Source organism: the organism of the source record quoted next, unplaced genomic scaffold, assembly GCF_019419815.1.
Source record: "Pyrus x bretschneideri cultivar Hongxiangsu unplaced genomic scaffold, Pyrus_bretschneideri_v1 Contig22, whole genome shotgun sequence".
Classification (NCBI taxonomy): Eukaryota; Viridiplantae; Streptophyta; class Magnoliopsida; order Rosales; family Rosaceae; genus Pyrus; species Pyrus x bretschneideri.
This window is the reverse complement of record NW_025999524.1, coordinates 3,384,385-3,411,542: the sequence shown is the minus strand read 5'-3', so window position 1 is coordinate 3,411,542 and position 27,158 is coordinate 3,384,385. Positions and strand designations below refer to the sequence as shown.

The following is a 27,158-nucleotide window of genomic DNA, read 5'->3' as shown; positions in this document are numbered from 1 at the left end:
AGCGGGGAGGTTCTCGAGCTCATGCCCTGACTCGAATATACTTGCAAGGATTGCAGCTGCTTCGCTTTTGAGTCCATTGGTTTGTTTAATGAACATCTCTTCAACCATGACTTGTATAATTCCAGCTTCTTGTAGTATTTTGCCATTTGGATGGTATGATGAGAGCTGTGCGAGAGCTCTGAAATACAATGGCTCTGACCCAATTTTCTCGCATAACGATTGTGATCTTGAAAGTTCAAGCAAGAACAGCAACGATGCATGCCTTACAGACTGGTGACTACTGGAAAGCATTCGGATTGTCGTTGAAATATTCATTGTTTGTGCACTTGTTTCCTGCACAAGGAACCACACTTTCAGAAGAAGTTGTATTTTTTAACAGTGCTGTCGTTATCATCCTTCACCAGTTGCCGCAAGAGTCCCAGCACGGCGCATCTATCATCGTTGCCGTCGCTATCATTCTTTCGTGCCCTATCTACAGTGAGCACTGTAGCTGTGCGAGTTGGACCATACACAATCACAAAAATGTCAAAACTACCCCTATCGATGCATGGTTCTGAAGTTGTTTTTGAATAATTTGATAAAATAGAAGCGTTTTTAGAAAGACAATCAAACCAAATCTACAAGCCTGGTCTTTCCAGACTCATCATCCACTCAAACTTCTCCACGTCGTCCAACCTATCAGCTCCGACTGCAAACCGTCCTGTTCGGCGGCCCACCGCCGTACGTAACATTTCTGATCGTTCAGACCACAAGCACCCAGCATTAATCACGTGACATATTCAATGAGTGACTGTCCCAATTAGAGGGCCCCCAATTAGAAACACATTAATAATTATTAGAAAGTGTGATTGATATTTTAAAAATTTTATTCTACATTTTTTTTATAAGTGTATTTTTATTCTAAATATAGAAAGTTTGGAACATATGAGAATTTTGAAATACCAATAACAATTTCTTAATTATTTAAGGTGTACTTTTTACATAACTTTTATTAATTTTTATCTGTTAATTTTATTCAATTTATCTGATCTGATAATTAAAGATAATTAAAAATTAAAAGATGGCTTGAAAAATAAAATGATATCACACCCCTAGTTATTTATTTTTGCTAAAGATTAGGACTTTGTGAGCACAATTATTACAACACGACATATAATTGCCTGCCCAATGTAGCTGTTCATCACCTGAATGGATAAGAACATCCCAACCACCATCGTTTCCTAAAAGCTTATCTACATTCTCACGGCGTAACATTGAACTAATAACACAACATCATGCTTTGAATTTCAGGGAAATTAATGAGATTGAAAATTTTGAGTTTTAACAATAAGAATAAAATAAAATATAAAATAAATTAATTAACTTTTTAATGTAAAAATATAATTTTTTTTTGTTAAAATTTCCTTAAATTTTCACATTTACGCTGCATGATTAATTTAAAACATCGAGACAGCATACACTTATTTTGGTTGCCTGATATTACCAGTTGTCCTGTTACGTGTTCTTTATCAAGATTACTTAACAAAGCGGCTACGAATTTCCACACAAAAGAAAGGAACTTTGAAAGTGTCACTCGCTTTAACAAACAATGACCACGGACAGCAAAAATCCCAGGAATCCAACAAAATGGAAGCAACCTACGAACGAGGATTCTCCGCTGCTGCCAAGTCGGACGGACCAAGATGATGAGCCGGCAGCGGGGGAGTTTAATGGGGCATCTTTCACCGGCGCGGTGTTTAATCTGTCGACCACCATTATTGGCGCCGGGATTATGGCGCTGCCGGCCACCATGAAAGTGTTGGGACTCGGCTTTGGGATTGGGATGATCGTGTTTGTGGCGGTTCTGACGGAGGCGTCGGTGGAGATGCTGCTGAGGTTCAGTAGGGTCGGGAAGGCTGCGACTTTTGGAGGGGTGATGGGGGATGCTTTTGGGAAAGCTGGGAAAGTTGTGTTTCAGCTGTGCATCTTGGTTAACAATCTTGGAACCCTCATCATCTACATGATCATCATTGGTAAATTCATTTTTTTGTTCTAGTCCTGATTTTTAGGTGTGAAGTCTAAATTTTTATTTGGGTTCAATTCATAATCTTAGGGCTCATCTAAGGAAGCACTTTTCCTCATAAGTACTTTTGTTAGAAGTGTTTCAAAATTGGGTCCTCAAAGATTGAGGAGAAACTCCTCAAAATACTTTGCGGCATATTCACATAATTTGGCGTTTATAATCGAATTATTTATATCATAAATCACTATTTAAAAATCATTTCTACAAAAAATCAATTAAAGCTATTATCGTTTAGTCATCTCACCGTATAAAATCAGATGGACAGAATTGGTAAAAGTATAATGAACTGTGTATCTATTTGGTACAATTGATTGACTAAACGATCTTAGTTTTAATTATTGTTTGCAAATATGATCATTATAAAATGATTTATAATATGAACAGTTTTGATTATAAACATAAAGTTTAGTGAATATGCTGATAAGAATTTTGGAGAGGAGCTCCTCCTCAACGTTAAGGAGCTAAGCTCTAAGTATAAACATGTTAAAGTTTTTTGTGAAAGTTAAAGTGCTTTTTATTTGTCAAACGGAGTTAGAAATGTCTTAGCCCTTCCATAAGCTACCCTTATTCTCCCAAGTACCGGAAGGCTAGTGATTTTAACGCTACTAGTTTAGCCTCCTACAGTTCACATGAGTGCAAATTTTTCTTAAAATATTCAGTTTGGAGCACATATAGCGACAAAATGAATGCCAAAATCGCTAATGTATTTCTAAACATCCAAAGTATAAGAAAAGCTGCACTTGAATAATCAATACAGTGCAATTGAATAATCAATTCAGAAGATGCTGGGACTAGTATTTCTTTCTTGCAAGTTAAGTAAAATTGGTAGTTCTCAGTTATTCTTTTCCAAATTTTCATGTGGCTTAGGTGACGTGCTTTCTGGAACTTCTTCAACTGGAGTTCACCATGCTGGGGTGTTAGAAGGGTGGTTTGGTGAACACTGGTGGAACGGGCGCACCTTCGTGCTGCTCGTTGCAACCATTTTCGTGTTTGCTCCATTGGCATCGTTGAAGCGAATAGGTACATATACACTGTTTGTTTTGTGAGATTGAACCCAAAAATGAACATCTTGTCGCAAACTTGTGATTGGATGGTTCATGTCAGTAACTCTACGAGTTGCAATTCTATCCCAGTACATTATGTTGATGAAGCGTTTACGTAACTTGTTCCTTTCTGTGCTTGCAGATTCGTTGAGATACACATCCGCTTTAGCAGTTGCGCTGGCGATTGTTTTTCTTGTTATTACTGCAGGAATTGTTGTTACTAAACTCTTTTATGGAGGTATTTCCATGCCCAGGCTCCTCCCTAACGTGTCGGATATTGCATCTGTGTGGAATCTCTTCACGGTTGTTCCTGTCCTTGTGACGGCCTTCATCTGCCACTTCAACGGTATGACTAGCTGATCCACAACATGCTGCTGTTATCTGCAAGCTAAAAAGCTTAAACATTAACGAGAATTTCTTTTCCTGCAGTGCATACTATCGACAGTGAGCTCGAAGACACTTCCTTGATTCAACCAATTGTACAGACATCATTGGCTTTGTGCTCTACTGTCTACATTCTGACTAGCTTTTTCGGTTTCCTCCTATTCGGGGACTCAACTCTTGACGATGTGCTAGCCAATTTCGACACCAACCTTGGCATCCCTTACAGCTTTTTGCTTAATGATGTCGTTCGCATCAGCTATGCCCTCCACCTCATGCTTGTTTTTCCCGTTATTTTCCATCCACTGCGACTCAACTTGGATGACCTCCTCTTTCCTTCGTCTAGGCCTCTGGTTTCCGACAATTGTAGGTTTACATTAAGCACCATCGGACTAATTTCTCTCGTCTTCTTGGGCGCAAATTTTATTCCCAGCATCTGGGATGTTTTCCAGTTCTCTGGAGCGACCGCTACAGTCTGCATCGGATTCATCTTTCCTGCTGCCATCGCTCTAAGGTGAGTTATGTGACATACATATTGTTTTTCATCTTCAAGTTCAGCAATGACGTGTGTGCGCGCATGCAAACTTATGTACATTCGATATCAAAATTTTGTGATTCAGGGACAAACACGGCATAGCAACAACGAAGGACAAGATCTTATCCGTTTTCATGATCGGTCTTGCTGTGTTTGCGAATCTGATGGCGATATACAGCAATGCTACTGCCTTGTTCAAAGAGAAGGTGTGATTGTTAAGAGGCTGTTGTTAGATGAACAACCTATACTATACCTGTAGAGCATTGTCATTTGAAATCCAGGAAAGCACTCAAGTTTTCCAGGGAGATATATGTAAGACAAAGCGAAAGCAAAAATACAGCCTTCGATCGCGTATGTATAATTATACGTACGAAAATTCTGATGCAATACCTTGAGTCATCTTGAAGAACACTTTCCCCTACCGAGTAATTCCACTTCTAATTACACTGATGCTTGTGATAAAATCCCAACATCCGTCCTATTTCGCAAACAGTGTAATTAGTAGTGGACAACTGACCCGTCTCTCTAAAATATTGACACGTTTTGGTTCATAAAACAGCTTTTGTAAAACTGAACTTATGTTGCTTTAGTGCCTAACGTTGGAAGGTGTCAAACCAAAAAACAAGACGGTATTTGTGTATCCAATGCCACCTCCCTAATTTCCTGTGTAAATTTCACCTTAAAATCATAAGAATTCTGCATCAAAATTGAGCAAGAATCAACAATCATTACATGAACTTATTCTACATTTCCCTTGAAATGAACCGTAACGAAACAAAATTTTACAAACGGAACTGACAACATTTATGTTGACGATTTATGCCCACCCTTAATCTGTTGCACTCAGAGAATCAAGACGTCCTCAATGTTCGTCTAACGTCGTTCGCCTATTTGTTTGAATCAACTCTGTTGGCGCTCTAGTTTTTCTCTGATTCACATCCATGGGGATGTCTCAATTTTCTCGAATGCTGCTTGTTGACCATCTTATTTCCCCAATCCTTTCAAATAGTGGATGCAGAAGACGGCCAAGCCCCGTGGGATATCTCCAGCTAATTGGTGAAGATAGCCTTTCTTGACATATGTACAAGTACAAACAGCAGATTAATAGCTGCAGCCGAACATGAAGCATTTTTTTTCATCGGAATTCGCTCTCCTTGACCATCTCACGTCCTTGAATGAGAGAAATTAAATAAAATTTCATCACCTTGTGAATGATATGGGGAACTAAAGCGACCAAAAAGGGCACAGCCGCCTGGCAATCATCTGGCTCGGACTAGTTGAAGAAATAGGGAGATTCAAGAACATCTCTGAGATCGAAGTCTCCACGATCTGGCAACGGGGGAAAAGTCATGTTGGGGAAAGACTCTTGAAAGCCCTCCAACAACTGTAGACATAAAAGTAACAAATTAGATAGGCAATATAACATGGGAAGAGCAATTTCAATTCAGTCAGAAAAAGCTAACGGGTATGTTCACAAATTTTCACTAGGCAAAATCAGCATCATTCTATATACTCACATTCTCCAGTATCGGTGCATTGTAGAGTTCAACAAATTTCTCCCTTAGTATACCATTCATTTCGTCAACATCACATGCATGCGTCCAATATGAGTCATGTACTCCTGCAATCATTAGCAGTAAATCGGCAAAACTCAACTAGTATACAGGTACTTCCCTATACAAGAGAGTAAAAGACAATAGAGAATAAAAATCCAGCAGAAACCTGCAAAATTTAAGCCTGCTTTCTTGCAGGCAACAGCAGTCATCATCATGTGGGAACCGTCAAGGGAGTGCACAAAATTTGGGGGAAAGGCTGTCCTCTGCCGTTTAACCATGACCTTGTCAGTTTCTCTTTGTAAAGTCAACACCTGAAGGGAAGTCTTAATCTGCATTTTCAAAGCAGCAACTTATTTACATGCTCGAGCTCGCCTTAAAACGAAAAACTTAGAATCTTTTTGTAACTAAGTAAAATATATATCCACATTGGAAATTTCGAGAAGTTGTTAAGAATATTACCAGATGCCTTCCTAATTGTCGGTAGGGTTGTACAACCGGAAGTCCAAGGGGAGTGGTCCACTGAACAGGGTGATTCTCCGAAGCTATCACCTATTTTTGTTAAAATATCGCTGTCAGGACTAGTATGAGAACACTACAGACTTAGTTAAAGACATGATATTCTCAAACATAGAATCCACATCTATCCCTTGTGCATGTGCTTAGCTTTTGAAGCACTTAACAGTTAACCATTCACATATCTCATGAAGAAAAAACAGATGACAAAGTGGATGAAACAGACCTTTGCACATTCACCGAGCCAACTCATAATACTTCTTGCAGCTTCAAACATCTCTCCTAGTGCAGTCAAGGTGGTCTGCTCAGAAAGTAAAATAATCAATACAGACTTCATTACAGACACAGAAACATCCGCTAGTTTTATTCACTTACCCTTGCGGCATAGCAAGCAGCGTTAAAAAGTGCCGAGTCATCAGCTATGTTATTACGCTCTTTTAATCTCCTCTTAATTTGATCACGTGCACCAACATAAGTAACACCATATACAGACGTCATAACTGTTTGCTTCACCAATTTACGATCCACCTAAAATTTCCCATTACACAAGCCAGATATTAGAAACATCACATTAAGCAGCAGCAAAGAGCAGAGCTCAAGTAAATTCTTTTCTTAACAAAGCAAGCCAAATAATTTGTTTGCAACCTTATTTGGCGGCCAAGTCATCAAAACTGGGAAAATTCTACAACATTTAAACTTTTTGCAAACTATTTCAGCATTATTATCCAATGAAAAGCTTCATACAAATTGGATTTTGCAAGCACAATTAATGATATTAACCTGATTAATTAACAGCCTAGCATGCAATGCATTTGGATTAGTGGCAGGATCTTTCTCTGCATCACTCCGCATTATATCGAGTACCCTGCACAGCCACAAAAAAAAAATCATTAAGACGAATTAATAAAAAAGATACCACTTATCAGTGGTGTATTAGGGAAATGAATCAGGTTGCTTACTCTTCTAAGTTTTTACATCTTTAAAAATGCAACAACGCCAAAAATGTATATTTGCCATTCAACTCAACTCGACGCGAAACAGTTACCTGGCAGCAATTCCTGAGTAAACATCTGCAGGTTTCTCTCCCCCTACAAGATTAACAGCAGCAGCTCCAAGCTAAAAAAAGAAAGAAAGAAAGAGATGAGAAGTTTGATCAACAAAACAAAAACTCACACAAGCAATTGAGGCAAGTATAACTGCTCTGTAAAGAATATTAAACCTTTTTAACTTTAAAAAATAAAAAGGTTCATTACCTTGTCCCTTCCAAGAGCAGCATAATGTTGTAAACCATTACATGAACCATCCTTGCAACAGAAAAGAGACTCAGATCGATATTGGATAACAAAATCATCTTTACCAAAATCACTAAATATTGTCTGTAGGTTACGATATTAATATTCCGAGAGAAAAATTACCTGGTGGACAGGCATATATGAAATGGTAGTCTCTGGAGAGGGGCTTCTCAATGCTTCATAGAGATTAATACATGCTGCCAAGCATTGGAAAGGATCCTCAGCACCCAACCACCAGCGCTTCCCTTCAAGAGGTCTGACTGCCGAATCAAAAATTTCATCCACATGATTCTCAGTAAATGCTACTCGCTCATCAAAGGAGAGTTTGTCCACGCCACCAGCATATAAATTTGCCAAATGTATCTTCAACCACCGTAAGCCTGACTTTCCAAGAGGCCGTCCCTCTGCAAACTCCAGGATGCCTCGGCACATATCAGAACCAAGATGGTTTAGATATGGGTGCATGGGGTAAGCACGACCACGGAAATCAAGGTTGTGCGGGTAGTAGAAGCCTTCTTCATCCTTCATTTTTCGAGATACCTATTCCCATTCAGAGAAACTTACTTAATATCAGAGTATCTAAGAGCACTGCATTATTTAACTTAACAGGAATTATTCTTACAGCAAGTTTGAGTTCTATGTCACACCGCTGTGAGTGTCTCTCACTATTCTCCTTCTTTGCAGCTTTAACTTTCCACTTCCATTTTTTTATTTCTGTCTCATCTTCTGTGTCTGGTTCTTCAGGCAATGGAACCTTTTTTAAAGCAGGAACAAAATGAAGATTATTTATTGATAAAAACCAGTAATACTTAGATGCTCAATTACATGTTGATGACATGTTGAAGCAAAATAAAATAGTTTCTGTCAAAGCTTGGAAGTATGAAAACCAAATCCAGTTAAAAATAACCCACATCTTCACGGTCAACCAAGTCAGCAAGACGGCCTCCGCTAGCCCATATCCTGTCTATTACACCAAGTACCCGTTTGTTCACCCTCCATTTGGTGCTTCCAAGAGTATCCAGGGCCTAAATACAGAGAACAGTCAAGAGATTAGGGGAAAAACTAATAAGTACAAGTGAGAACCCTCGCACTAGAGGAAAACATTTAAGGGATGTTTCTGATGAAACATAGCTTGTGCACAAATTCTAAAGGCAGGAGCAGATACAATACTGAAACTGAAAATAACAGTTCCTGGGGATTTCAAACCTCAAAAACAGGTTCTAATTGCGTCCTAGGAGTCCTTTTAACAACTTGGCGTTGTTGTTTCGCTCCATGAGTTCGCATAACATAGGATGGTAAGAATAAATATGCTCCTCTGTCATACCTGCCAAAGTATATACCAACAGGCAATAAGAGTCGGCTAAAAACCCCGAAGTGCTTAATCTAGCCAATTCAAAACTAAAACTCCAACTAATCTAAATACTACATACCCTGTCCAGTTGATAGGGGGTACCAACATAGGCATATAAGGAATGACCATGTGCCTTGCCTGCTTGGACAGAACAGAAATCAGTAACTTGTTTTACTCAGGTATAAATTCATTTGTACAAATTAGAAGGAAAGACGATTATTTCCCTTGTAAGTCGCAAGAACAAAAACAAATAAAAAAACAAACTAGAATCATAGCATGAGACAAATCAGTTAAAATTGTTCTACTTACAGATTTCTCCATGCCTTTGCGAACTAATGGGTCGCATTCTATAACACCATATCTCCTACTAGTCTTCCTATTACAAGAAACCCACAGAAGTATAAGCATATAGAACTGGTGGGGAGCTAGATAGACACAGGAAAAAGATCCAACAATTCTTACTGTGTGTCTTTAGTGATAGTCTTAAGGATATGTACAAATGCGGGGCGTATATCAAGTGGATCATCTCCTGATTGATCAACTGGAGGTTGTATATAAGCTGTGTCCATCAACAACTGAATCAATCGACAGCCAACCTGGCAAGTACAAGGACCACGATAATATAGCAACAACAATAACAAGATAGTTTGCATAATTATTTCTATAAGAATCACAAACCTTAACATGGGCTTCCTGACCCCATGGCTTTAAGTCTTCTTGTTCCTTCACAATCTCCCTCACTTGCTTCATTTTCTGCTTTTTTATCAGTTTGTTAACCTTTTTCCTAAGTCTCTCTTGTTCTTTCGTCAGTTTCTCTTGCTCGCTGATCGTCAGTTGCTCTTGTTCAATGCTCACAGGATCAGATTCATCTTCGGGCTTCTTGTCACTAGGGTTCTTCTTCTTCTTTGTCTTCTCCAAAAACCTGTGTATCCTAACCTGATGCACATGATTACTGTATTTAACTCCTAAAACATTCAAAACCAACGATAAATGGAAAATGTACTGTCACCATTATTTCGCTATTATTTTCACCGGATGCTGGAAGAAGCATTACTAGCTCATGAGAAAAGCCTTCAACTAGTCATGAAGGCATGAGAGATCAAAGGACTCAATTTCATACATTGCAAATACATGTAAATTGTAATCCTAGAAAAGGGAAGTTCACGTTTGTATGAATACAAGGAGTTGAAGTAATGATATTCTACCAAACCGAACAGACTGATGGTTGATCGCTAACTAAAATTCTAGCCAAAATGTTCAAAGTACAGCCAACTTAGGACCAAAACCAAATTCAGCACAGCTATAAAATGTTCATAGAAAGAAATTTAGAGAATTTGAACAGCGTATTTCAAAAATAAAAAGCAAACATGAATTTACCAAATAAGAAAATAGTGAGCTCGCGTACCTCATTCTCAATGGCTTCACCTATCGCACAAGCAGCTTGGACTACCCTGACACTCCCGACTCCGCCATTATTTGTCATCAACAGCCCCATCAACTTGTGCATTGTAATAACTGCCATCTTATCAGCCGGTAAGTGATCAATATACGGAGCATGACTGACTCTATTGTTCGGTTGCCTGCAGGCCTCTTGGTCCTCAGCAATGGCGTTTCGTAAAGGCTCAAACCAACCAAGAAACAATGACTTAATGTATGGCAAATTGGGTGCAAGCTTCTGCTCGCACATGTCCACTAAAAGCTCTTGGTACTCGTTCGCCGCCTCTTCCCACGCCTCGGTCTCCAGCTTTATTTGCCTCTTCCGGAGGAGATTGTACTTTCCTACTCCTATACCAGCAACCACTTTCTTCGGCTGCTTGAAATGGGACTCCACCTTGTTGTTCTCTCTGATCAAATCCTCCAACAATTCCTGAATTTCTTCGGACCCCGACGACTCCTCATCCCCATCGGTCGACGCAATGGCCTCGGCAGCACTGGCATAGCCATAAAACCCAGAAACGCCATGAAAGTAACTCGGATTCAGCAAACTGCATCTGCCCAATTTGTCCTTTTGGGAAGCTGTATCGCCAATTTTTCGAAAACCCATCACCAATAACCGATTGTTTACACAATTCCGGGCCTCGAAATGCCTGGTTTTCTCGATAAAGCTCGATTCTTGAGAAAATTTCACTGAAGAAGAAGTAGCAGAACCCAAATGAAACTGTGACGAAGGATTTGCCTTTCTGGAAGCAACCCTTTTGGCGAAGTTTCTCCACATATTTCCAAGATCAAAGTTGCAGGAGATGAAAGATAAGGGACATCAAACGAAAAATCTTCAACGATCGAAGGAGCAGCAAAATTGAGGAAAAATTGGAGCTATAAGAACAATACAAATTTAGTTATAAGAACAAGAATGAGTATATGAATTGGAAAACTGCGATCTGGAGGAGGTGGGTGGAGGGAGGGAGGAAGGAGGAGTGACTGGGCGAGTGGCCGCCTTTAAACCCTGCATAAACCTACGTTCTCTGTGTGTTAGATAAAGCCGTTGGATCGTTGGCTTGGGCTAGACGTTTTCCCGAGTCGACCCCTTTCAAAACTCAAAGCTATAATTGGGCTGACCCAATAGTCGGTCTGTCTATGGCGGTGGGCTTCTGGTTAATTTCTTCTTTTTAAGGGCTATTTACAGTTCGCACCCTTTACAGTTTTAAAATGTGTCACGAAGTTTTAATTTTTTTACATTGTTTTCAAGATTTATGACATTTTCTTAATTTACATAGGTCTGATGAATTATATGAATCTTTATTAAATTGATAATTTGACTTTGAATTCATATATCAAAAGGTATAAATTGATACAATTTCAAAACCTTAAAGTGCAATTTGAGAAAATTAAAACCTCATGGCTCAATTTAAACCACCTCAGTGATTAGCAATAATGTGGTTCAAATTCACCTTTGGCAAAAATCGAACATAAGACCTCTTACTTAGAAGTGAAGAAGAATACCACTAGACCATAGTACTAAGTGGCAAACCACCTCAAACTTTAAAGGTGTAAAATGTAATTAGCGCTAATGGTAATCATATTTTTGTACACCTCTTTAATAAGACAAGTAGATAATTTGTCTTACAATCACAGGCACCACCACTACCACCATCGCAGCCACCACCATAATCACATTCTCCATCCCATTATCCTCACCTTGGCCACCACCACCACCTCCCTCACAACCCTTAATGCTAACAAAACCATCCTCTACCACCATCGCAAACACCGTCGCCGCCACAACCACCACCCGCCTCCCCCTCCACCGTTTCTCTCTACCCTGCTATCGCCACCACCTGTATCCTACCACCACTAACACCTTTTTTCTCACCACTTCAACCGCCACTCCAACCACCATTTTTACTGACTAATCTCAACCGCACCATCCCAACCACACTGCCACTACTACCAAACATAAATTTATATTTACCTTTTTCTTTTACTTGCTATGAGGCGCATTATCAATGTTTTCATTCTCTAAAATCATTCTCAGTAGCTATAGACACATTCTGAAATCACAACGCGGAATACGAGTTTTTCAAAAACCATTTTATAGAACGTTACCAAGGTCCCTAATATTCCAGTTTACTGAATCGTTTTCGTAAGGAGAGAATTGGTAAAAGCAAGTCCATAACAAAACATTCGGGAGAAGAGCTACACAAAAGGCATGCTTTCCCCCACACCACGCATAGCAACCTTATGCTTCTTCCCCTTGAGTTTGTAACTAAATTATGGCCAAAATTTTTATCCAACATATTATAATCTCACTAACACATCTAATCGCTCCATGGATCACTCTCTGTCCTCACTTCTGATGCTTCAACTACTTGTGCTTCCACCGCTTCAGCGGCATTCGCATCGGATTCTGCCGCATTAGTACCGTCAGCCGCCTCCTCGTCTTCCAATCTACCCCATCTTCCCCCGAGGGCCATTGCCATCATCTCGTATATCTTGTTTCCCAAATCAGCTGGGCTGTCGGGCTGCGTCATTGAAGAAAGAAGTAAGAACATAAAGTTATTGTTAAACTATCACATTACAAGAACGGAAGAAACAACTGCTTGCGGCTCACCGTGAATCCACTGGAGATCAATGCTGTGTCATACAAGAGTTCTACAGCTCTCTTGGCATCAGTGCTGTCAGGGGCATTCTTGCAAGCAGCCTGCAATAGTCAATCCATATATAAGTCCAGTACTTCAGTCGTGAATATTTCTAGGGACACGACACGAAGGTGTGTAGTTTTTTGTTCTCTCTCACGTTTTTATGCGCCTCTCTCAGTTAGCAGAGTTAGTGTTTCGGAAGAGAACATTCGTGATCTTACCTTTAGGTCCTTAACAATGGGATGATCTGGGTTAATTTCCAATATTCTCCTGCCCCTCATGAACTCCAAACTTGCAGTGTCTCCAAGGGCCTGTGCTTTCATCAATCTGCCGAAGCAAAATGTTTTATCACAATCACAGTACGGGAAGGGAAACAATTAACAGCACTGGTCTGGTCAAGTCAAAATACCTCTCCATGTTGGCCGACCATCCAAACTTTCCAGAAACAAGTACACAGGGAGATGAGCTTAGACGCTTCGAGACTTGGACTTTCGCCACCTTATCACCAAGTTGCTGCTTTATCCAGTCGCACACAAGAGTGTATTGTTGTTCAGTTTCCCTTTCTTTGACCTCATCTTCGTCACCTGGTATAATAAACTTTTGGTGAGAAAGATACAACAGGGAAGCTACAACGTTGGATGTAGTACAGAAAGGCCAGGCCAATTACTAACCAAGCTCCAAATCTTCCTTGCTGATGTCTACAAACTTCTTTTCTTTGTATGTCTGTAGATTCTGGATAGCCACTTCATCAATAGGTTCAACTAAATACAAAACCTAAGACAAAAAGAAGACGAAATGTCAGAAAGAGAGAAAGAAATAGAGAGACAGCACTGTCATAAATTCCACACGACACATACCTCAATGCCTTTTTGGACCAACTTTTCCAAGAAAGGGGCACTTTTTGCACTTTGTAGACTGTCTGATGCCAAGTAATAGATTGCCTTCTGGTTCTCAGGCATGTTTTCAACATAATCATCTAAGCTTATCAGTTCTTCCCCACTTTTTGAAGAGTAGAACCGCAACAGGGGTGTTATGCGCTTGTGATTTCCAGAGTCCTCAATGCAACCTAACTTTATGAACCTGCCAAAGTTCTCCCATAATTTCTTGTAATCCTGGGATCAAATTCAAACATTTTCTAGTCAATAATAATTTTCGGGTGAAACGGAAGAAGAAAAGACAACTCAATTGCTGGCCACCAACCTCTTTATTTTCACTCTCAGAAATATCTTGAATCATGTCAAATGTCTTCCGCACAAGTCTCTTTCTCATGATTCTTACCTGAAAATATTAGATGGACGGAGGCTAAGATCACAATAGAAACTGATAACAGTATCCAATGTATAACAAAAACAAAGAACAATAGCATTTGCTTCACAAAATGCATAAAAGATTGGCTGAAAAACTTAGGCTTACAATTCGACTTTCTTGAAGAATCTCGCGAGAAACATTAAGAGGAAGATCATTTGAATCTACCACACCCTTAACAAAGCTCAGGTATCGCGGAAACTGCAAAAAGACTAATTCAGTGTATTGCAGCGATGAACCATAGTTTCAACATTCCAGATTATACATCACAAGTTGAATATGCATGCGAATGTGGATTTGCTATATAAAAAATTATATGCATGTGAATGTAGAACAACAGCATTGTTAATGATGTATGAATTGTTTTTAAATCATAAAGTAAAATCACAATGTAAATTTAACGCACAACAGTATATGCAACAAAAAAACATCTTCACTAAAACAAAGAACAAAATGGAAGCTCAAATACATGTGGTTTCCAAAATGTAAAAACTTACCAGTTCACCATCAAAATCATCTGAGATAAATACCCGCTTCACATACAAACGTATATTCTTTGTTTTAGGATTTACTACATCTTCATTGTTAAGAGGCCCCATTCCAGGAATATAAAGAACACTCTTGAACTCCACCTCACCCTGCGCAGATATCAAAGTTAAGTAAACTCCAAACCAGTCATATTGTCTGTTTCAACCAAATTATTAAAGCACACAATAAGACAAAGGGGATGAGAGAGAGCAATAGTCATTTCAGTACCTCAGTGGTGAAGTGAGTGTATCCAAGTGGATCCAGGAACTCACTAAAAGTTTTCTTGTAAAATTCTTGATACTCCTCTTTTTGAACTTCCTTTGGACTCCGCATCTGCAGAAGAACAAAAACATTTTTTTAAGAAGGATGTAATATGTATAGCAAGAATATACGTGCACATTAAACAAACAGGCCATACTGAATCTAAATAAATAACATTATAGCTTCAACTCACCCATATAGGCTTTGTTTCATTGGCTAATTCCCAATCCCAATACTTCTCAGTTTTTGTCTTCTTTTTCTTCTCACCCTGGTAACGAGCATTGTAATTTCAATGTAATATGGACCAAGATCGAACAACATTTCAATAAATTATGAATCCCATGTAAAACTACCTCTGGTTTTGGTTCTTCTCCTTCTTTTGGTTCTTCCTCCTCCTCAACCTGCCAAAAGTTTCCACTCAATGAGGACCAGCAAAGGTAATAATTGCTTCATTGTTAAAGAATAGATACTTTTAAGCTTAGAACATAAGCTATTGAAGAATATATCGACTGAAGACAGCTTATTCAAAGAGTAACTTTATGATAACAATATTTTCCTGGTTGCCACCTACAATGAACACTTTTCATGCACACATTCGACTAGTAAAAAAAGTAATAGTGGAACCATTAGGAACCAATCACATGCAAAATTCAACTCTACCAATCTCTCCAAAACCAGCCATATAGGGGGAAAATGATCTGTCGAAGAAGAAAATGCAGTCCTCACCTCAACAGTCCTAGATTTTTCTTGCCATGTATAGATGGGGAAGGAAACAAACTGTGAGTAATTCTTCACTAAACCCTGGATCCGGGCCGGCTCTGAGAATTCATACTTGTCATCCGGCTGCAAGGAGAAATTTAAATTTAAGACGGCTCACCATAAGTTATTAACTTTCCAAAAAGAAATCAGTAGAAAAGAAATTAGCAAATAATAATGACTTAATCTGTCAAAACCTGCAATAGCTGGAAGAACTTCAATGACCAAAAAAACGAGGAAAGTCCCAAGCAAATGAATAAATACCATGAAATGAGAAATGAAGTAGCCAGTAAGGGGTACCTACCCTTAAATAGAGGGTAATCTGTGTTCCACGTTGTATGAGATTTTCAGGATTAGTTTCTTCCTTAATAACATAAGAGCTACTGTCAGCTGCTGCTTCCCAAACATATTGCTTGTCTGACCTTGGGCTTTTTGTAGAGACAACCACCTGATTTTGCATAATATATACAAGAAAATTAGCAAAACAGCTATCCACAGTAGAACCCTAGCTACGAGCAGATAGCTAGGTATAAAATAAGTGTGAAATCATACTATACCTTGTCAGCAACAAGAAAAGCAGAATAGAACCCAACACCAAATTGACCAATCAAGCCATTGTCTGCACCAAGATCCTTGTTTTCCTACCAAAATAAAAGGCTGAAAGATAAGACTCAAAAGCATCAAAGAACTCAAAAAGATTCACATAGAAACAACAAAGTGCAAAATAATGCATTCAGTGATGCTCAGTGGGCCGGGCAGCGAGGGGAGAGAGGGAGAGGGAGATAGGAGTGAACCTTCAGAGCCTTTAGAAACTTTGAAGTACCACTCTGAGCAATGGTTCCAAGGCAGTCAATGAGTTCCTCTTTTGTCATTCCAATACCAGTATCCCTAAAATACAGAGAATTAGATTTCAAATATCTCCCATTGATTCATCCAGTGACAAGATAAAGCAAAGATTTAGAAACAACATACGAGATAGTGATAGTCCCATTGTCTGGATCAGGTTTGATGCGTATCTGTAGCTCACCAGAATCTCCAAGCAGATGGGGCTCAGTCACACTCAAAAATCTTAGCTTGTCCAATGCATCACTAGCATTACTGAAACAGGAAATGCAAAATTAAGTCAACACACGGCCAAATAAACAGGTACACACAAAACGCATCATAACGAGCACATTATTCAATCGAATCAATCCAAATTTAAAATCTATATTATCAAAAAGTTCAAAGAACAAACTAAGGAAGCAAATTCTACAAGCAGAAAGAGCATATCCTATAGGCCATGAATCACCAAAACAACTTTTAATGAAGTGTAGGGAAATGCAAGCTTACCTCACAAGCTCTCTAAGGAACACCTCCTTGTGGCTGTATAGACTATGAACTATCAAATCCATAAGCCGAGACACCTGCAAATAGTTTCAAACTCTTCAACTTTCAGTTCCAAAACTCATACACCAAAAACCGAAACCTCGCGATAACGAATATGAAAACAGTAAGCAATTATTATTCTCATTTTCTGTCGAAAACAATGGCAAAGACCCATAATTTAAAGCACAGGAATCCATTTTCATTGCAAATAAACAGTAAAAATACATAAAATTCTACAAATTTTGGAAATCGCAGAGCTCAATTGAGAAACAACACAAAAGACCCAAAATTTAAAGAAACAGAGAGAAACCCACCTCGGCCTGGTACTCGAATCTCTCACCGGGGGCATCGGTGGCCTCCTCCTTGTCGGCAACCGCCGCGTCGCAGCGGACGGACACCCGTCTGTTCCTGCTCTCAACCTTCCACTTCAATCCACCGCACGAGAAGCCCTTTCGGAGCCCATTCTGCGGCACAAAAGCGCTTCTGAGGCTCAAGGCCCTGCTGGGGTTTCTGAGTGCGAATGGAGACGAAGAAGGAAGCGAAGCCAGTGAAGCAGTTGCCATGCTTCTGCTCAGAACTGGAGCCATTGAACCCTAAACCTAACAGAAGTAGTTGGGTTGGGGATGAGGCGATAATTCAGTTGTGCCAAACACAGTGTAAAAACCCTTTCGTGAGCTGCGAGGGTTTATCAGGTTTTAAGTAGGGGAGGGTGGAGTGTTCTAGAAAGTGCAAAACTTGGGGGTTTTCCGTTTCGTTTGGACTCGGAGCTTCCTTTTGTGGAATTTGTGAGGCCCAGATTCTTTCTGCCATTTCACCTTCAACCTTATCCTTTTTATTTTCCATTTTTCTTTTCTAATTTTAGCAATAAAATTGAATTAACTTAACTTGTCAACTTTGTGTTATATTTAAAGTTAAATACGTCTTAAATTTAGTTCACATCGATCAACTGTTAAAAATGTGAATAGAAAAAAATTAAAATTGAATTAACTTAACGAAACTATTCCAACGAATAATGTTAACAAATTGAGCTATTAATGGCTTGTTTGATTGTATTAGCCAATAAGTACCCATTTAAGTTCAATCTTTGGTTTATATGCTTTGCTTCTATTGTCTTTTGGCAATTCTCTCCCTCCTTTTGCCAACTCAACCATATCAACCAAGACAATCTGAAACATAGCTACAACTGACATTACATTCCAACATGGTGAATGTGTAATTTAGCTTTTGCAGTGAAACATTGAATAAACTCAGAAGGAAAAACCCTGCAACATATTTTAAGATCAGAAATCACAAGAGACCGAGACGGCCTCGAGGGTCAAGTTTGGTGTCTAGGATTGGATTGGATTGGATCGGATCAAAAAGAAAAACCCCGCGAGGAGTGGCGCTGCATTGAGCTATTACAAGTTGATAAGATATTGGGGTAAAAATGCATTCCCTTGAGCCAAACATTCCATCAACCAAACATGTACCAGTATATAAACAAATTGCAATCCAAGGTACGAGAGCACTCAAGCCTCTAACACGGCCTGCTTCAGACAATCTACGTTACACAATCCAACTGACCTCACCATATCTCCCAATCTGCCACCATTGATTTTAAGCCGGCATTAGCAAAAACTGTAAACGAAATGGATAAAACATAAATTTATCAATAATCAACTCACCGGTCGAAGCTATTTCTAGCTCTCTCCGACTGATCTATGCTGCTCCTTGCCTTTCCAGACCGATCTGTGCTCTTTCTTGACTTCTCTCTTTTCTCAGTGCTTGTTCTTGATCTCTCTTTACTGTCTGTGCTGAGCCTAGACTTGTCTCGCTGCCCCATGCTGGACCTAGACTTGTCCCTCAAGTCAGTGCTTGATCTTGCCTTGTCCTTGTTGTCTTCAGTCTTCAGAGGTGACTCCGATTGATCTGCATTCTGTTCGGTTGAATTTCGAAGACGGGGTAGTTTCTCTATGGCAGATATGAACTTCCTGAGATGCCTCAAGTACTCTGGATAGAGTTCCAAGTTACAATGGTTGCCCCCCTTGAGCCACAAGGGTTCATATTTCTCTTTGCAAAGCTCCCACAGCTGTTTTCCATGCGAGAAATCCACAACTTCATCTTCAGTTCCCTATAAAATTTAAACAAAGGAGTTTGGGATTATTCCAAGAAATGTGGTAGGATTAGAAAATTCCAAGGCTACAGTCAAAACGTAAATTCTTTGTGCATGATGTCCGTTCTTTATTAAAAGATTACCGTCCATTTTACGAGGAATTAATAGATGAAGACTTAGATGAATTACCAAAAGGTCCATACCAAAACTGCAACTATTGAATTGCAAATAAATGTGGCAGGATCAAAGTATTCCAAGAATAAATATATGACGACTTACATGAATCACCAAAACTGGGCAACTGACATGTGGGATCTTATCGATATTCTGCAACAAACACAAAACATTTCATGGTGGAATTCAATAAACCGTCTACGAAAAAATTTGATTTTGTTCAACGAGAGTGCAAAAAGTACGAGGTTCGAACCTTATAAATGTCAAACCAGAATGTTTTCTTGACAGGGTACATCACTCGAAGGCCGGACAGTATCGGACTGTGAAGAACAACACCCCTCAAGTTAGGCAAACGAATGGCCAAATCCAAAGCAGGTCCGCTACCAACTGACTGTCCGTACAAAATAACATCATCCTCCTTTATGCCGTACTTCTCTTCAAGGCATTTGTAAGCTGCCTCTATGTCTGCATATGTGTCCTGCTCACTTGGCTAATTTCACAAAGGCACGTTATCGTCAATCTGGTCTGAAATTAGATAAAAAAATCTCTCGTGTAACGGGATACATCTCATATTCTCTCTTGTTTTCTCACTTGATAGCTCACAGACGAGCGAGAAAGAGAGAGAGGAGATATATCGCGGGGATAAAAGAAGCATTAATTTATCATCTATGCATAAACTTGGGAACATCAAATTTCTAAATGGTAACTGCTGTTTTTCCCAATCCAAAACAAAGAAGTAAACAAACAGTTCTTTATAAAATAATCGGGATTTAGAATATGCCAATTTGCCAAATCAGGTCATGTCAGTGACACGTGTTCAATCAAATACCGGATTTGACACAATTGATTTAGTTACAGAAATTTATATAGGAACTAGCTAGCTGGGCAGATTATACCTTTCCAGAAGATTGTCCATAACCAGAATAATCGTAGCTGCAAATATAGCACAAGAAAAAAAAAATCACGACTAATCTGGATAAATACCATCTAAACACGGAGATTATTTTCGTTTGATTTATTTAATTTAAATGTCAAAAATAAACAACTGTGCACAAAAATCACTTCTCGAGAAACGTAAATTAAGTGGGAACGTATATCAGAAGGAAAAGCACATGAAAAGTGATATAATATATACTGACCCCATGAGATTGACACCCAGATGCAGACTAAGCTCAGTGAAAATGTGGTACATCTGACCAATATCAGCAGCATTTCCATGGGAGTAAAGCAGAGTGAGTGAAGCACATGGATTTTTGACATACATAGCCACGATCTCATTCCCTTTTTTTGTGCTCAGCTTCACCACGTCAACATCGTCTCGAGGAAGAACATCGGAGATCCTCATTTTCCCGGTTGGTTCGTCGATGTATGTGTCATATGACGGAGGGTCCGGTGGGAAGAATGCGAACTTTGCAGCCATAGACGATGTTGCAGACCCCATTTCTTGATCCGTGAAAAATTTTGGGAGAGAATTGTAGTGCAGAGTAAAGTTTGGCTTTTGTTTTTGAAGTTGGTATTTTTTTGGTATGAGACTGTGATATATGAAATGCAAAATATGAGAATTTGAATCATGGGAATTTAAAGCATGAAGGTTTAAAAGGTTTGTGTTTTAATTTCTTAAAAAAGAAACAAGGTTTTCCATTTTGTTTTTAGAGATAAAATGCCTGAATTATGACTCGTTTTGAAGTGCTTTTCAAAATGACCAAAAACGGTTTAAAAAAAAAAAATATATATTTTTTAAGTTTCAAAAGCACTTGAAATGGTGCTTTTATAGGAAACACTTCAAGTGATTTTTCAAAATTCACTTGCATTTTTACTAAGTATTGATTATAAAAATATTTTCACCAAAACCAATTTCAACAATTTAAAAAATACTTCAAAACGAGTCCTCAATGTCGGTATTCAGAGCCAAAGATTTGGAGGACACGACAAGATATGTAGAGCAAGGAATTCTTGTCGGATAATCATATGGGACAACAAAAAAGAAAATCCAAGGAATAAAAGGAAAAAGAAAGAGCAAGAATTTTGCAAATCAATTGCCTAAAAATCATACCTTGAATTTATTTTCGTAAAAATAAAATCAATGAGGCCATTTTACAGCTACCAAATGGATTGTGATACGTTGGTTTCTTTGAAATAAATGGAAAATAAATGAATTGTTGGAAAATATGTTTAAAATTAATAATAAAATCTCTGTTCAAAAATAAAATAAAATAAAAAATCATTTGTTATCTCTATATATTTTTAAGTGAGAGATTTTAAATTCAATTTTCCTTAAAAGCGAATAAGAATCAAATTTTCACACAAAAGGTCAGTTCCAAGGCAAATATATAGTAGCAAACTAAAATAAAAATAAATAAATAGTTCATAGAATTGCAGTTAGATTAAAAATTTATTTTGAATGTTTGCTCTTAAAAAATCTACAGGAATCATGTTATGACTTGCCTTACATTGCAAACCAGCGGACTTTAAAATTGAGAGAGCCAAAATGCAAAAGTAAAATGAATGATGAACTTGTGGGGTAATTGATGAAAAAATAAGCAAAACAAAATGAGTGGGTGGCTGGGTGGGGGATGGCTGAGGGAGCATCAAATGATTACATATTGGACTGTATTTACTTTTGCCTTATTTTAACTGAAACTCTGTTTTGATCTTTATTTGTTATCGAAAATTCAAAATTTGTCATTTTGTATTTCGAAATTCTATTTTTGCTTCACTTTGTCATTTTACGTCAAATTCATCAATAGAACTGTTAAAATTGAGATGTGGTATGATGATGCCGCTTAATTGCTAATATGGCTGCCATGGCAAAGTGAATCAATTGATAATAGTGAGTTTCGGAGTGTAAAGTGCGAAACTTAAATTTCAAAAGGTAAAGTGAGATAAGATAGAGTTTTAGGAGGCGTAGCTAAAATGGTGGTGTTATCCATCCACTAATTTTACCTCACACAAACTATTTGTTAATCTCTATCTCTTGGTCTTATTCAATTTATTTGATATATCAACAAAAAATTAAAAAAAGTATGTTAAATGTAAAAAGAAATGTCACATCCCGGCCGGAGGCGGAACACTTCCCCGGCCCGCTCCACCACCGTAGCACGATATTGTCCGCTATGCGCTTACTATTCTCTCACGGTTTTGTTTTTGGGAACTCACGAGCAACTTCCCAGTGGGTCACCCATCATGGGATTGCTCTAGCCCCCTTCTCACTTAACTTCGGAGTTCCCATGGAACCCGAAGCCAGTGAGCTCCCAAAAGGCCTCGCTCTAGGTAGAGATGAGAATATACATTTAAGGATCACTCCCCTGGGCGATGTGGGATGTCACAATCCACCCCCCTTAGGGGCCCGACGTCCTCGTCGGCACACCACCGCCAGGGTTAGGCTCTGATACCAAATTGTCACATCCCAGCCCCGGGGGGGACCACTTCCCGGGCCTACTCCACCACCGTAGCACGATATTGTCCGCTTTGGGCTTACCATTCCCTCACGGTTTTGTTTTTGGGAACTCACGAGCAACTTCCCAGTGGGTCACCCATCATGGGATTGCTCTAGCCCCCTTCTCACTTAACTTCAGAGTTCCCATGGAACCCGAAGCCAGTGAGCTCCCAAAAGGCCTCGCTCTAGGTAGAGATGGGAATATACATTTAAGGATCACTCCCCTCGACGATGTGGGATGTCACAAAAAATGTGCGAAAAACACCGACCAACAGAAAATAAACCTATACTTTTACTAGAACTCACTTGAGTTACAACTTGTTGCAGACGAGAAAATCTAAGTAATTTTCACATTCTCTTTTTGTCATCATGCAAACACCTTTTTGTTTTCTAGCATTTGAAATTTCACAGTAGAAAAATTATGAGAAAATTAGAGAATAGAAATGAGGAGAAGAGTGCAGAGGGAAAAAAAAAAAAAAATATATATATATATATATATATATATATATATGGAGTCACTACCCTTTTAAAGACTAAATCACCTTCATTGGAATGTCATATAATATTTCCAATGCAAGGAATTAAACTATTTAATATTAGAAAATACATAAGTGCGTGGATTCACATAAATAGAAAAACAAAAAATTAATTCATGAATGCTACTGATACATGGTACCTAATTATTTCAAATTCAAATTGAATTTTACATTGTTTATGTAGATATACAATTCACAATTATTTCCTTAAACTCATTTGATCTAATATTTAATGATTCTTCCAGCAATGTAGACCTAGGTAACGTTGAAAACTCAATCTCCTTTCTGCTGCCTCGTACCATCTTATGAAGGGTAATGTTAGGGAAATCAAAATTTTAAACTAAATTTGTAAATCAAATGATGTGTCATTAAAAAAAAAAAAAAATCAGCATGTTAATAACACTTAATAATAATCCAATCATTAACATCCAAATCATTTAATTTATTAAATTTGATATAGAAATTTGGACTTTCTAACGTTACCCCTTGCAAAAGTAGCTGGTATAAAATGCGGTGGCATGCATGCAGCACACGATTGTGGTAGCTATACGCAAAATGGCATGCACCCACATAACATTTGCACAAATTCCGACCCTGGAAAAAAGTTACACATTTAGAGGCGGTTTGATGAGTAGCTCCCTAGGGTAAAGTAAAAAACAAATGAGAGTTACACTTTAGACGAGGGACACCCACTGAAAGATTTCTCCACTGAAAAACTTTGTTGGATCGATAAAAACCCCTTTAATAATATTCTAATTCCAAAATAATTAGTTCTAAATATATTTGCGAGCACTTAATTGTATATATGAAAGAGACTAGTGATTCAAAAATCCACTACATGCAACTCATATACATGGATGTTTCTTATTCAAATTTGATCCAATGCAGTGTTTTCGGTTTTTTCTGCTTATGTTACATTATTTGATGTGTATTCTTCTCTTTAGGAGGCTCAATATATACAAAAGTACAAGTTCATTAGGCATACAAGGAATTCCTCGGAATAAAGAAATCACAATCCTACAACTCAGGGCAGTAACTATTGCAATTTTTATCGTACAAGAGTTTGATGAGCGTCTTCGTTTTACCATTTGTTCCTTTTCATACAAATTTAAAGCATAAACTTACAATACACGAGAAAGGAAATACCTTTCTCATATTCAAACCTATTTTTCTCACTAACCAAACACATAAAGATTTGGATTATAACTCATAAGAGCATCTTTAAAGGAGATGCCAAAATGTATACATCAAATATAACAGTAAAAAAAGATCACACTAATATTCTCCAACCGAAGTGCCAAATCCTATGTGGCGATGATATGGATTGGCAGCAAAAGAGGTTGCTGTCAAATTTGACAACAGCTTCAAATGTTTTTATTATTATTAATTATTAAATGTATTTTTATTAATTTTTAATTAGTTTAATAATTTATTATAATTAATGTTGAGTTGACCGATGCAATTATCCTAATTTTTTCTTCTTTTCAATCAAGGAAGGTGAACATATTACTGATTAAACTTTAAATGTCCTTTATTAAATTTTAATTAGTTTAATAATTTATTTTATAAAATAGCAAAATAATAATTTAATTAGACATATTGATTGGAGAACAAAATTTTAAAAGATGTCAAAGTAGCACATAAGCTGTCAAAATTTAAATTTTATGTTCGAAATTTGACATCTTATTTGGAGATGGTCTAACATATTCATTGTTAGTTGTTTCTAGGTATTAGAAACAGTAGCCTACCAAAAATCATATATTAATGTAGACATGGAATTGAGGAATTAGGGTTTAGGTTTTGGCAACCGCGGCATGCAAAAAGAAATTAGGCCAAGCTAGTTCTTCAATGTTAGTTCTTCAATGTATGTGTATATGGCGGCAGACAGGCACAAAACACTTTAACGTCCGTAGCTTCCGTTCCACGTTACAGTACTACGTTTCTCCTCTAAAGGTTAAAAAATATATATACACTACTAGTTAGGGTAATTTTCTGAAAATTCGAGAAACACACATCAAATTGTCTCTCAAAATGCTTTGAAATCTTCGTTCCCAGATCAAAATACACATGGGTTGACACGATGTTTTATGTAGTATTTGTAATAGGTGTTCTTGGCCACACCCTTTCAAATTAAAATATGCATAAAATATGTACGTTTTTGGAAACCCTAGTTAGGTCCCCTAGCTAGTTTGAATTGACTTAGGGTATGTGTGCGTGCTTGGCTGCCCCCTATATATTTGACTAGGGTTTTACACATTTAACTCTCTTTGAAATCTTGCAGATTTAACACATTCACCGACTCACTAAAGTGCTGATAAGATATCATTCCATTAATTCTTCTTGCTTAGTCTGAGATTTGGGTCCTATGAAGTTTTCTTACTGCTTGGTGTTTGTGCTTGTTTCTGCTGCAAGCATATGGAATATCTCTGCGAATTCCCGTCATCAATTAGGTATCTGCCTTCCTTTCTTCTTCTTCTGTGTTATTGTTCACTTTTTCCTTAATATTTTTGAATTAAATTATGTTTGTTACTATGGAATGTTTAAGCTTACTATCCACAATAACATTGCGATTTTCTATAATTTGAAGGCGAAAGTGCAGTTGTGACAAAAGTTGTTTCGACTACAAAGGTACGTACGGTATTAGATGTATTTTACACACTCTGCACTTTGATGTAATTAATCTAGCACTTCAAACTGTATGATTTGTAATACTTATTGTTATCCTCAAACAATTTCTAGGCTCGTATATATACATTTATAGGTTTGATTTAACGATATATTTACATATATGAAATACAGGTGCAGCGACAAGATATTGATCATCATGAAGTGGTTAGTCCTCCTACTGCAACTAAGAAGGACAAGAGTATAGGAGGAAGGAAAGTGGCAGCGGCGAGGTTAGAGGACGTTAAAGTAGCGGTGGACGGCGCTATAAGAAGAACTAGGAGCTCCAAGACCTTAAGGAGCAGCTCCGACCTTGAGGGAAAATCTTCATGCGGCAATGTGGAATGCAAAGAAAATAGTACTGCAAGTCGATTTTCTGAGAAAAGTGTCGACCATGATCAGGAATATGCAGGATTTGTTGCGTTTAGTCAGGATTACCATTCACCAAGGCACCACCCTCCTAAGAATAACTGACATGAACATGAATAATGACTGGAGAGCCTCATATACTAATTTCAGTAATGTACTAATTAATTAGCATCTTTCTAATTTTACTTTGCACTCTTTCTTAATTGGTTATTTTTTTTTTCGGCACCTCGATGTCTTGCAAATTTGAAATTTCTTTGCATGTTGATATGTGAATGCTCTTATGCTCATTTTGTGGCTACCATACACAACGGTAAATGTATGTGTGTGTGGATCAAAAACCATTTTAGGTATTAAATAATTTCATAAAATTCCCTTAATTAATAGAAATACTATAATAAAGGTTTTGAATAACATTAGAAAAACGATACACGTTCTCATTCTTTCTCTCCATTCACACTTCAATATTCTGTATGTATGTGGTTTTTGTGGCAATATATTTGCACTATCTCCAACGTTAATGCAAGTGGAATGCTAATGTGGCAGTATTGTAGGAGTATATTATGTATAATCATGTATTTTAACGTTCAAAGTAGGGGAAACAACTATATAACACACTGTGATTTGTTTGAGGTTATGTTAATTCCTCTCATAAATTTGATTGTCCTATGGAAGTAGACCAAATCCCTACCAGTTCGTGAGTCGACAAAACAACCTAATCCCCTTTCGCTAACCAGTCAAACGACCAATCTCAACCCTAAAAACAGTTACTGATCTAACAAAAACAAAAAACAAATTGTCCAAACGACCATCATTGCATGCATGTTTGCCGATTTTCTAACCTGTTGGTGAATGTTCAAAAG

The 27,158-nt window shown here is 38.0% G+C and overlaps 4 protein-coding genes across 5 annotated transcripts; 1 reads left to right on the top strand and 3 right to left on the bottom strand.

The window, feature by feature from the left end:
- The first annotated feature begins 1,568 nt into the window (after positions 1-1,568).
- LOC103946611 (amino acid transporter AVT6A) lies at positions 1,569-4,408 on the top strand. Its single transcript, XM_009357360.3, has 5 exons — positions 1,569-2,012; positions 2,930-3,082; positions 3,248-3,451; positions 3,535-4,000; positions 4,107-4,408. Exons 1-5 carry the CDS (start codon positions 1,589-1,591, stop codon positions 4,231-4,233), a joined length of 1,374 nt encoding a protein of 457 aa, XP_009355635.2. The 5' UTR covers positions 1,569-1,588; the 3' UTR covers positions 4,234-4,408.
- Positions 4,409-4,680: 272 nt separating this feature from the next.
- On the bottom strand, positions 4,681-11,193 carry LOC103946603 (DNA-directed RNA polymerase 1B, mitochondrial). 2 transcript variants are annotated; one of them, XR_007258570.1, is made up of 19 exons: positions 10,139-11,193; positions 9,412-9,669; positions 9,196-9,329; positions 9,043-9,109; positions 8,813-8,871; positions 8,589-8,706; positions 8,294-8,407; positions 8,005-8,136; positions 7,506-7,922; positions 7,344-7,394; positions 7,136-7,206; positions 6,871-6,955; positions 6,466-6,618; positions 6,317-6,391; positions 6,037-6,126; positions 5,744-5,906; positions 5,539-5,642; positions 5,226-5,405; positions 4,681-5,129 (listed from the first exon to the last, which is right to left on the bottom strand). XR_007258570.1 is itself a non-coding variant. In XM_009357350.3 (18 exons), the coding sequence occupies exons 1-18, from the start codon at positions 10,946-10,948 to the stop codon at positions 5,295-5,297; spliced, it is 3,012 nt and encodes a 1,003-aa protein (XP_009355625.2). In that variant the 5' UTR covers positions 10,949-11,193; the 3' UTR covers positions 4,681-5,294. The 2 variants fall into 2 exon arrangements, 1 of the variants encoding a protein (XP_009355625.2); XM_009357350.3 differs by having other exon boundaries at positions 4,681-5,405.
- A 1,051-nt stretch (positions 11,194-12,244) lies between these two features.
- LOC103946600 (heat shock protein 90-5, chloroplastic) lies at positions 12,245-17,797 on the bottom strand. The gene is made up of 19 exons (XM_009357346.3): positions 17,342-17,797; positions 16,992-17,065; positions 16,632-16,757; positions 16,454-16,547; positions 16,217-16,300; positions 15,964-16,107; positions 15,630-15,746; positions 15,257-15,304; positions 15,097-15,171; positions 14,871-14,975; positions 14,612-14,752; positions 14,223-14,315; positions 14,010-14,087; positions 13,667-13,921; positions 13,481-13,583; positions 13,219-13,393; positions 13,031-13,136; positions 12,782-12,871; positions 12,245-12,692 (listed from the first exon to the last, which is right to left on the bottom strand). Exons 1-19 carry the CDS (start codon positions 17,612-17,614, stop codon positions 12,489-12,491), a joined length of 2,385 nt encoding a protein of 794 aa, XP_009355621.1. The 5' UTR covers positions 17,615-17,797; the 3' UTR covers positions 12,245-12,488.
- A 472-nt stretch (positions 17,798-18,269) lies between these two features.
- LOC103946597 (alpha/beta hydrolase domain-containing protein 17B) lies at positions 18,270-20,884 on the bottom strand. Its single transcript, XM_009357343.3, has 6 exons — positions 20,433-20,884; positions 20,190-20,226; positions 19,547-19,783; positions 19,399-19,446; positions 18,692-19,137; positions 18,270-18,608 (listed from the first exon to the last, which is right to left on the bottom strand). The coding sequence occupies exons 1-6, from the start codon at positions 20,732-20,734 to the stop codon at positions 18,536-18,538; spliced, it is 1,143 nt and encodes a 380-aa protein (XP_009355618.2). The 5' UTR covers positions 20,735-20,884; the 3' UTR covers positions 18,270-18,535.
- Positions 20,885-27,158: the final 6,274 nt, after the last annotated feature.